The sequence below is a fragment of the Coffea arabica genome, chromosome 8c (assembly GCF_036785885.1).
Source record: "Coffea arabica cultivar ET-39 chromosome 8c, Coffea Arabica ET-39 HiFi, whole genome shotgun sequence".
Taxonomy (NCBI): Eukaryota; Viridiplantae; Streptophyta; class Magnoliopsida; order Gentianales; family Rubiaceae; genus Coffea; species Coffea arabica.
Window position 1 is genome coordinate 22779827 of NC_092325.1, and position 11395 is coordinate 22791221.

The following is an 11395-nucleotide window of genomic DNA, read 5'->3' on the forward strand; positions in this document are numbered from 1 at the left end:
TTAGGTTTTTAGTTTATTTATTTATTTTATCTTTATTTTTAGGTCTTTTATTTTATTTTGTTCTAGTTTATTTTATTTTATTGTTTGTTTTGGTCTTCATACTAAATTTCAGAGAAAAAAAAAAGAAAAGAAAATTGACAAGTGGAAACTTGCATGTGGGACAAGTGTCCCTTCTTATTTGCTAACAACACATCACCTAGGTGGCAAGGGGAGGAGACACTTGTAGGATAGAGGATTTTGGAAAGAAAAAAAAACAAAAAGAAAAAGAAGAAAAAGGATGAGATGGCCGACAAAAAGAAAAGGAAAAAGGGAGGAGGTTTAAAAAAAGAAGGAGGCCGAAACAAGAAAACTTGAAAACAGAGATGGAGTCTTAGGGAAGAGCCAAGGGAAAATCTAAAAAGATTGGGGGAGGTTTTCCGGGAAGAGAAAAAAGAGCGAGAGAGAGTAAAAAATAAGGGATTGAAAAGAGGGGCGGCGGACAAGGCAAGGGGAAGAAAAACAGGAGCAAGAAAACAGAAAATTGGGGAGTTTTCGGATGAATCCGAAACGAGAAAGAAGGAACCGGTGGGTAAACAAAACGAAAGGAAGAACTGAAAACAGAGGACATGAGGCTCCGGCTGAGGAAAACAGAGGAAGAAAGGCAACGGGGAAAAAGAAAACAAGAAAGCCAAAACAGAAGGCTGCGGGCAAGGAACCAGAGAAACAAAGGAAGAAGAGAGCAAGAACTGGAACCACTGCCACCCGAAGCTGCCATTGCCGGAATCCGCCGCTGCCATCCGTGAATTGCCACCATGAGAGGCCACTGTAAGGTAATTACTTCGTTTATATTTCAGTCTTCATTTAAGCATAAGCTCTGAAAGCTTTTAGAGCATGTCTATAGTAGTTTACTGTGAGCATTTTTGTTTCAATTTTATGCTGATTGTTCATGTTTTCTTTGAATACACATGCTTTGTATGTTGACTGGGCTAGAATCCTTTTTGTTGTTGATAATTTTGGGCTCTGATTTACAACATTTGATCGAGAAATTGCTGAATTTCTCCATGCCCATGTAGTGTATGATAAAATGCCTGAATGGAAATTTTTGAACCAAAAAAGAAGATTGTACCCTTTTTCTGTCTACGTGTAAGAGGGACTCTGGCCAGTCCAAAGCTGGCCAGAACCTGGACACTCGCTAATCGAGGGGAGGGAAAAAGAAACCATGATTTTTGAAGTTGATTTCCTCCATTTTCGTCGTTGCATCTTGCGATGATTTAGTGCGTTTTGCCGTGTAAAGCTACTGAAATTTTGAAGCACCAGAAGTTGCAGAAACATTTTTCACTTTCGGTTGCATCGAAGAAGAAATCTCCTGCAATTCATGAATGAAGTTCTAAAAATTGCAGTTTAACCCTTTAATTTTTGCCGAAATTCACTGTGGCCCAAAATCTGTAAAAATCAGACTAATTTCACCCCTTTTAAGCTTAATCCTCTGTTTGCATATTTTATGTGGCTTTTTGGATGGATCAATTCTGGAATTTAGTTCATAATTGTGGCGTATGTTATGAAATAACAAAAATGTGGATGTCCCTTTGTATTCCCAAGGGGATTAATTCATGATTTTATGGCTACTTATGTATAGAAGTTACAATTCATAAATCCATTCATGTAGTGGAGAAACCGTTTCATAGGTTTCTTCATATTATTGTAATAGTGGATGTTTAATAGGATTTATGTACCTTTAATCTTGTAGTGCCTATATATAGAGGTACATTGAAACCCTTTGTGATGACTTTTGTATCTTATTGGAATATAAGAATATTACTCTCCATTTCTCTACTTCTTTCTCTACTTCTTTCTCCAATATTTCACTTGATATTATAGTAGTTTATTTGATTAGTTTTATAACACGTTATCAGCACGAAAGCTCTTCTTTTGAGCAAAGGCGAAAACGAAGGCGCTACTTTGAGCAAAAGTGAAGTACAAGATTTTGCCGAAATTCTGCCCGTATTTCTTCAAGTGACTTTTGAGGCAATGGGTCTTGGTAATACTATTGTGGAAAAAAAATGAATCCTCAAACTAAGACCGTGCCAAAGCTATGATTTTTCTTCGTCATCATTTAGATGAAGGATTAAAATCAGAATATCTTACTGTTAAAGATCCTCTTGTCCTTTGGCGAGATTTGAAAGAAAGATTCGACCACCTGAAGTTGGTCGTTCTTCCAAAAGCCCGATATGATTGGCTTCACTTACGGCTGCAAGATTTTAAATCTGTCAACGAATATAATTCAGCCATGTTCAGAATCACTTCTCAATTATCATTATGTGGCGAAAAAGTCACTGATGAAGATATGTTAGAAAAAACATTTTCACTTTTCATGTCTCTAACATGCTCCTGCAGCAGCAATATCGAGAGAAGGGGTTTAAAAAATATTCTGAACTTATTGCATGTCTTCTCTTGGCTGAACAAAACAATGAATTGTTGCTGAAAAATCATGAGTCCCGACCAACTGGTGCAAGTCCATTCCCTGAAGCGAATGCGACCCAATTTCAAAATTCTGGTCGAGGTCGTGGACGTGGCCGTAGAGGTGGCCGTGGAGGAGGCCGCGGACGTGGCCGTGGCCGTGGACGTGATCGTATTAAATGTGTGCCCCGTGAAAATTTTAACCGGGGCAAGCAACAAAATGTTTCCCAAAAGAGGGAAAATAACTACGATCAGAAAAATGGAGAAAAGAAAGTTTATGAAGAAAAATGCTACCGGTGTGGTATGGAAGGTCATTGGTCTCGTACCTGTCGTACGGCCGAACATCTTGTTGACCTCTATCAAGCATCATTGAAAAAGAAAGACAAAGGTGTTGAGACAAATTTCATTGATCAAAAGAATGACTATGATGATGGTGATGATGCTGACATGACACACCTCGATGTTGCTGATTTTTTTTAACATCCTGAAGATGTCAATAAATATCCCATGATTATTTAGATATTTTTATGATGCTTTATATCTTTCATGTAATTTCCTTTCCATTGAATATTTATTTTCGCATCTTTATTAATATTTATTTTTGTTTGAAATTTTCTTCCTGAAGAAGAAATGGATGTCAAATATTTGGGATTAAATAATGGTGATGATGATATTTGTCTCATTGATAGTGCTACTACGCACACCATATTGAAAAATAAAAAATATTTTTCTTGTTTGAAAATGGGAGAGACAAATGTTAATACCATTAGTGGTAGTGCAAAATTGATTGAAAGCTCCGGAAGAGCCACTATATTTCTCCCTGAAGGGACTAAAATTATTGTAAATAATGCACTATTCTCTCCCAAGTCTCGAAGAAACTTATTGAGTTTTAAAGATATCCGCGAAAATGGATATCATATCGAGACAATGACTGAGACAAATGGTGAATTTTTATTAATCACAAGTATCATTTATGGGAAAAAATGCGAAGTAGAAAAATTACCTTCTTTTTCTTCTGGGTTATATTATGCACAAATTAGTGCAATTGAAATTCATCACCTAGTAGACCAGAAGTCTACTCATCCCGATGATTTTATGATTTGACATGATCGTCTCGGACATCCTGGATCTATAATGATGAGACGAATAATTGAGAATTCACATGGCCACTCATTGAAAAATAAAAAAGTATTAAAAGCCAATGAATTCTCTTGTGTTTCTTGTTCTCAAGGGAAATTAATTATTAGACCATCACAAATTAAAGTTGGGACTGAATCCCCTGCATTTCTAGAACGAATTCATGGTGATATATGTGGACCTGTAGATCCACCATGTGGACCATTTCGATATTTTATGGTGCTAATTGATGCATCAACTAGATGGTCACATGTATGTTTATTATCTACTCGTAACTTGGCATTTGCGAGATTGCTTGCTCAAATAATTAAATTGCGAGCACAATTTCCAGATTTTCCAATAAAGAAAATTCGTCTAGATAATGCTGGTGAATATTCGTCGCATGCTTTTGACGATTATTGTATGTCCATTGGAATAACTGTTGAACATCCTGTAGTCTATGTTCACACACAAAATGGTCTAGCCGAATCACTTATTAAACGGCTACAATTAATTGCTAGACCATTGTTGATGAGGTCTAAGCTTCCTTCATCTGCTTGGGGACATGCTATTTTACATGCAGCAACACTTGTGAGAATTAGGCCGACAAATTATCACACTTATTCTCCCCTACAATTAACTTTTGGTTATGAGCCAAATATTTCTCATTTACGAATATTTGGTTGTGCGGTCTATGTCCCAATTGCACCGCCCCAACGTCGTAAATTGGGCCCCCAAAGAAGATTGGGGATATATGTCGGATATGAATCACCTTCAATCATTAAGTATATGGAACCATTAACAGGTGATTTATTTACTGCGAGATTTGCAGATTGTCATTTTGACGAATCACATTTTCCGACATTAGGGGAGATAAAAATCAACCGAAAAAGGAAATCACTTGGAAAATATCATTGAATTTCCTTGATTCTTGTACTAAAGAATGTGAATTAGAAGTTCAAAGGATTATACATTTGCAAAAAATTGCAAATCAATTACCGGATGCATTTAATGACTCCAAAAGAGTTACTAAATCACATATTCCTGCTGAAAATGCTCCGATTAAAATTGATGTCCCTGAAGAACAAATCACAAGTGCTAATGAGTCTAAAGCACGCCTGAAGCGTGGGAGACCTCTTGGTTCCAAAGATAAAAATCTTCGAAAGAAAAGAGGAGTAGATGAATCAACAATTAGTGACAAAATTCAACTTCCTGAAGAGGTCGCTCCTAAAGAGCCAATTCTTGAAGAGAATGAAATTATAGAAAATTCAATAAATTTTGTCACTTCAAGAAAAAGTTGGAACCGAAAAGAAATAATTATTGATAATATTTTCGCATATAATATAGCACTTGATATTATGACAGAGGACGAGGATCATGAGCCTAAATCGGTTGATGAATGTCGAGGTAGAAATGATTGGCCAAAATGGAAAGATGCGATCCAATCTGAATTGGACTCACTGGCTAAAAGAAAAGTTTTTGGACCTGTAGTCCAAACACCTGAAGGTGTAAAGCCAGTAGGATATAAATGGGTATTTGTGAGAAAAAGAAATGAGAAAAATGAAATTGTGAGATATAAAGCAAGACTTGTAGCCCAAGGATTTTCACAAAGGCCTGGATTTGATTATGATGAAACGTATTCACCTGTAGTGGATGCTATCACATTTAGATATCTTATGAGTTTTGCAGTACATGAAAAATTAGATATGCGTCTAATGGACGTCGTTACTGCATATTTATATGGGAATCTTGAAAATGATATTTATATGAGAATTCCCGAAGGATTCAACATGCCTGAAGCATGCAAATCAAATCCTAAAAATATTTATTCTATTAAATTACAAAGGTCTCTGTATGGGCTCAAACAATCTGGACGTATGTGGTATAACCGTCTCAATGAATGTCTGACAAAAGAAGGTTATACCAATGATCCAATATGTCCATGTGTTTTTATCAAGAAAAATGGATCAAATTTTGTGATAATTGCGGTATATGTTGATGATCTAAATTTAATTGGAACTCCTGAAGAGATTCAAAATAGTGTTGATGTAAGGCCCGGTGCAACCCAATGAGTACAAACAATTTCACAATGATGCACAAAGATATATCAAATTTAAGCACAATAAAGAAAACTTAATTAAAGAGAAAAGATAAGAAATGCAAACCAAATATCAATCCAATAGCCTCTTCAATTGATGGCGATGCTAACCAAGATGTACAAGTGAAGGCCCACTCCTTCCTCACCCCAAACACACTTTGGTTGAGCCAAGGAGTTTTACAACTATTCTAGTTAACCCTCAACAACCTACACTTGAAAGATCACTCACCCAAATAAGAACTATTTTATACAAATGAGGCAACCTTCACCAAGGTTTTACCACTCCAAGTGATAGGTTCACCTTCACCAAGGTTTTCACTTGAGCAACCTCACAACCCAACTTTCCCAACCCCTTGTACAACCAACAAAGAATCTTTCTACTAAAAAATCTCACTTGTAAGCTTGTATTTTGTGTTGGCTAAAGTCCCTTGTCTTCTTGTGCTTTGGGATTTTTATAGAAGGTGAGAAATGGCTCCAAAAGACTCTCCAACGGTCAAATATTAAATGCTGTCAAAACTAGCCGTTGGCCTGTCGGACGTCCGAGACCTCCTGTCGGACGTCCGAACCCTGCGTCCAAACCACCTGTCGGACGTCCGAACCCTGCGTCCGAACGTAGGCAGAGAGTCATCAAATCTTTGCGAAATTTCTCGGACGTCCGATGCGATCGATGTGCGTCCGAGGCGTGCGTCCGATCCTTCCGGACGTCCGATGCTTCCTCACGAGCGTCCGACAGAGTTTCCTTCTTGATGTTCTTCATCTTTTCGGACGTCCGATAGCGTCCGACATGAGTGCCCTGTTTTTGCTTCTTCTTTTATGTCACAAGAATCTGTTCTAACAAATTACTCACATAAAAATATTAGCCCAAATCTACATTTTTGTTTGTTAATCATCAAAACCAAGGATTGATCGACCAAGGTCAACAATCTCCCCCTTTTTGATGATGACAAACAAAATGAAGATTTCTTTTATCAAATAAGTTCAAATAAATCTCCCCCTTAGAAAGTGCCAACATACAAAGAAATTTCAATAAATCCTACTCCCCCTTTTGGCATCAATCAAAAACAAACTCCCTCTTTATTTTTCAAATCAAGACCATATTGAATATCAAAATTTTCAAATGTACTTACAACCATATAGCACTACTTGGATCAAATCTTCATGATGTACCTAAATATAAGAAATTTCATTTGGTACCCTTTCTTTATAGGGTCCTTGGGAGTTAATACGACATGATCTAGCAATCCACATGAATTTCATGCCTTTTCTCATATTTTTCTTTACATAACAATCATTTTGCATATGTCCAAATTTGCAACAAAAGTTACATATGATAGAAGTATTTTGCACATAGGTGGATTTAATGCAACTAATTTTCTTATTTCTTATCATAGCAAACTTATTTGTGCCTTGAAAAGATTTGCTTTCTTTTGTTTGAGAAAACTTTTGTTTTTCATTTTGGAGAAACTCGTTCAAGTCATTAATTCTTTTCTTTAACACATTTTGTTCCTCCAACATTTTTTCATAAAACATTGTTTTCTCTTCTAACTTCCTTTTCAAATTATTTTTGCAATCAAAAACATTTTTTTGATTTTTTAAATCATCATTTTCCATTCTCAAACATTTGTTTTCTTGAAACAGTTTGGAGTTTTCTTCCAACAAATCATTTATTTTTGTTTTCAAATCCTTATTTTTAGCATAAGATTTTCTCAAACTTTTATGCATTTTAATCATAAGAATTTTCACATCATCATCTTCATTATCTTCATCACAAGAAGAGTGATAAGAACTTACCTCATCTTCTCCAACGGCCATTAGTGCCATTTGGGCCAACTCTTCTTTTTCTCTTTTTAAATTGCATTCATCCCATGTAATTTTGCAATCTCCTCTTGAGCATCTCTTGTTGAAGATCTTCTTGAAACTTTTGATGTGAGGAGTTATATCATTGTCCACTTCCATGATTTTATTACCCATGAAGGATGGGTTATCCCCCACTTGAGATGCTTTAAAAGCTACGCCTCTCTTATACATTCTTGCATTTTCTTCCTCTTGCACTTTGAATTTCAGCTTTAATTCATAAGAGGTTAGGGTATCCACAAGAGATTCAATGGACATAGAATTTAAATCCTTTGCCTCTTCTATAGCATTTATTTTGTTTTCCCATTCTTTTGGCAAGGCATTCAAAATCTTTCTATTTTTCTCACCCAAAGAATATTCTTTTCCAAGCAATTTAAGATCTTCAATAATGTCACAAAATCTACTACACATCTTATCAACATTTTCAAGAGGATGCATTTTGAAAAATTCATATTGAGAAACAAGCAAAGATTTCTTTTGTTCTTTAATATCTTGGTTACCTTCATGAAATACACACAATTTATCCCAAATATCTTTAGCTGATTTACAACCTTTAATCCTACTAGATTCATTTACATCTAATGCATTGTACAATATACACATGGCCTTGGCATTCAAAGAAAGGTATCTCTTGTCTTTTTCATTCAATTCTTGTCTAGTCTTTAATCTACTCAAATTAGTGGTAGAGTCAACTATTCTAACTTCATAAGGACCATCTTCTACCACATACCATAATTCAATATAAACGGATTGTAAGAAAATCATCATTCTTTGTTTCCACATGCTAAAATGAGAACCATTAAACATAGGTGGTCTATCAATAGATTGCCCTTCTAAAAAAGAAACTTTTATGGTTGCCATGATCTTTACTCTAAGCGGTTAAGCTTGATCAAAAGAGACCAAGCTCTGATACCAATTGTAAGGCCCGGTGCAACCCAATGAGTACAAACAATTTCACAATGATGCACAAAGATATATCAAATTTAAGCACAATAAAGAAAACTTAATTAAAGAGAAAAGATAAGAAATGCAAACCAAATATCAATCCAATAGCCTCTTCAATTGATGGCGATGCTAACCAAGATGTACAAGTGAAGGCCCACTCCTTCCTCACCCCAAACACACTTTGGTTGAGCCAAGGAGTTTTACAACTATTCTAGTTAACCCTCAACAACCTACACTTGAAAGATCACTCACCCAAATAAGAACTATTTTATACAAATGAGGCAACCTTCACCAAGGTTTTACCACTCCAAGTGATAGGTTCACCTTCACCAAGGTTTTCACTTGAGCAACCTCACAACCCAACTTTCCCAACCCCTTGTACAACCAACAAAGAATCTTTCTATTCAAAAATCTCACTTGTAAGCTTGTATTTTGTGTTGGCTAAAGTCCCTTGTCTTCTTGTGCTTTGGGGTTTTTATAGAAGGTGAGAAATGGCTCCAAAAGACTCTCCAACGGTCAAATATTAAATGCTGTCAAAACTAGCCGTTGGCCTGTCGGACGTCCGAGACCTCCTGTCGGACGTCCGAACCCTGGGTCCAAACCACCTGTCGGACGTCCGAACCCTGCATCCGAACGTAGGCAGAGAGTCATCAAATCTTTGCGAAATTTCTCGGACGTCCGATGCGATCGATGTGCGTCCGAGGCGTGCGTCCGATCCTTCCGGACGTCCGATGCTTCCTCACGAGCGTCCGACAGAGTTTCCTTCTTGATGTTCTTCATCCTTTCGGACGTCCGATAGCGTCCGACATGAGTGCCCTGTTTTTGCTTCTTCTTTTATGCCACAAGAATCTGTTCTAACAAATTACTCACATAAAAATATTAGCCCAAATCTACATTTTGGTTCGTTAATCATCAAAATCAAGGATTGATCGACCAAGGTCAACAGTTGAATATTTGAAGAAAGAAATTGAGATCAAAGATTTTGGAAAAACAAAATTCTGCCTTGGTTTACAAATTGAGCATTTGAAAGGTGGAATTTTTGTCCACCAAACTGCTTATACCCGGAAGGTATTAAAGCGATTTTATATGGACAAAGCACATACATTGAGTACCCCAATAGTTGTCAGATCATTAGATCCTAATAAGGATCCTTTTAGACCACGAAAAGAAAATGAAGAGATACTTGGTTCTGAAGTACCATATCTTAGTGCAATTGGTGCACTAATGTATCTTGCTAATTGTACAAGGCCTGATATATCATTTGCAGTAAATTTATTAGCAAGATTTAGTTCCTCGCCCACAAGACGACATTGGAATGGTATTAAACATATTTTTCGCTATCTCCAAGGAACAATAGATCTTGGTTTATTTTATTCAAATAAATTCAAACCTGAATTGGTTGGTTATGCTGATGCTGGGTATTTATCCGACCCGCATAAAGCAAGGTCTCAGACTGGTTATTTATTTACATATGGAGGCACAGCCATTTCTTGGCGATCTACAAAGCAATCACTAGCCGCCACTTCATCGAATCATGCTGAAATAATGGCAATTCATGAAGCCAGTCGAGAATGTGTTTGGTTAAGATCAATGACCCACTATATCCGGAAGAATTGTGGGTTATCCTCCGGAAAAGAAAATTCTCCAACTATATTATATGAAGATAATGCAGCTTGTATAGCTCAATTGAAAGGAGGATATATTAAAGGAGATAGGACGAAACATATTTCACCAAAATTCTTTTTTACTCATGATTTGCAAAAGAATAGTGAAATTGATGTGCAACAAATCCGATCAGATAATAATCTGGCCGATTTATTTACCAAGGCATTACCAACTGCGACATTTGAGAAATTGCTGAAGAGTATTGGAATGCAACGATTAAAAGATCTCAAATGACGTTTGCATCAGGGGGAGAAATTATTACACAAGAATAGTGTACTCTTTTTCCTTCGCTAGGGTTTTTGGTCCCACTGGGTTTTTCCCTAGTAAGGTTTTAACGAGGCATATTCTTTGTGTAATGGACATCCAAGAGGGAGTGTTATGAAATAACAAAAATGTGGATGTCCCTTTGTATTCCCAAGGGGATTAATTCATGATTTTATGGCTACTTATGTATAGAAGTTACAATTCATAAATCCATTCATGTAGTGGAGAAACCGTTTCATAGGTTTCTTCATATTATTGTAATAGTGGATGTTTAATAGGATTTATGTACCTTTAATCTTGTAGTGCCTATATATAGAGGTACATTGAAACCCTTTGTGATGACTTTTGTATCTTATTGGAATATAAGAATATTACTCTCCATTTCTCTACTTCTTTCTCTACTTCTTTCTCCAATATTTCACTTGATATTATAGTAGTTTATTTGATTAGTTTTATAACAGCGTAATATTTTTGTTGATTTGTCTATGTTGTTGGGTTTAGTGTTATGGTTTAGGTTTTAGGTAATTATATTTGATTGGGTTTGTAATTGTGGATTTAGTTTATTTTCCTTTGGGTTTTGGTTTGGGGTATAGAGTCAAGGCCCATCAGTTTTGTTGGCAAATTTTGGGTTAAAAAATGATAGATTGGCCCGCTGTTTTGCTTGGACTTAAGATGGGCTAAACAATCTGTTTTGCTTGGGTTTCGGTTGGGCTAGGAGGGTTTCAGCCCAAACAAATAAAGAAAATGGCCCAATGGCCTGTTAAGTCAAGAAGCCTGATGATGAAATTTCATTTCAGTCCCCTAGCTTTCGGATATTTTCACTATGGCCCTACAAACTTTCAATTTCATTCAATTGGGTCCTTACTTTAGTTGCAAATGAGTCCTTGAACTTTATTTTTCTTTAATTTTGGCCCCAAAATTTGGTCAATCTTTGCAATCAAGTCCTTTCTTCTCTTAACTTCTTAAATGTGGGTTGTTGACATGATTTAATTGATTCAATTTCATGTTTATTTTTAT

The 11395-nt window shown here is 36.2% G+C and overlaps 1 protein-coding gene across 1 annotated transcript; it reads left to right on the top strand.

Annotated features, from left to right (window-relative positions):
* The first annotated feature begins 2361 nt into the window (after positions 1 to 2361).
* On the top strand, positions 2362 to 2916 carry LOC140013419 (uncharacterized). Its single transcript, XM_072062693.1, has one exon. The coding sequence runs from the start codon at positions 2362 to 2364 to the stop codon at positions 2914 to 2916; it is 555 nt and encodes a 184-aa protein (XP_071918794.1).
* The last annotated feature ends 8479 nt before the right edge of the window (positions 2917 to 11395 follow it).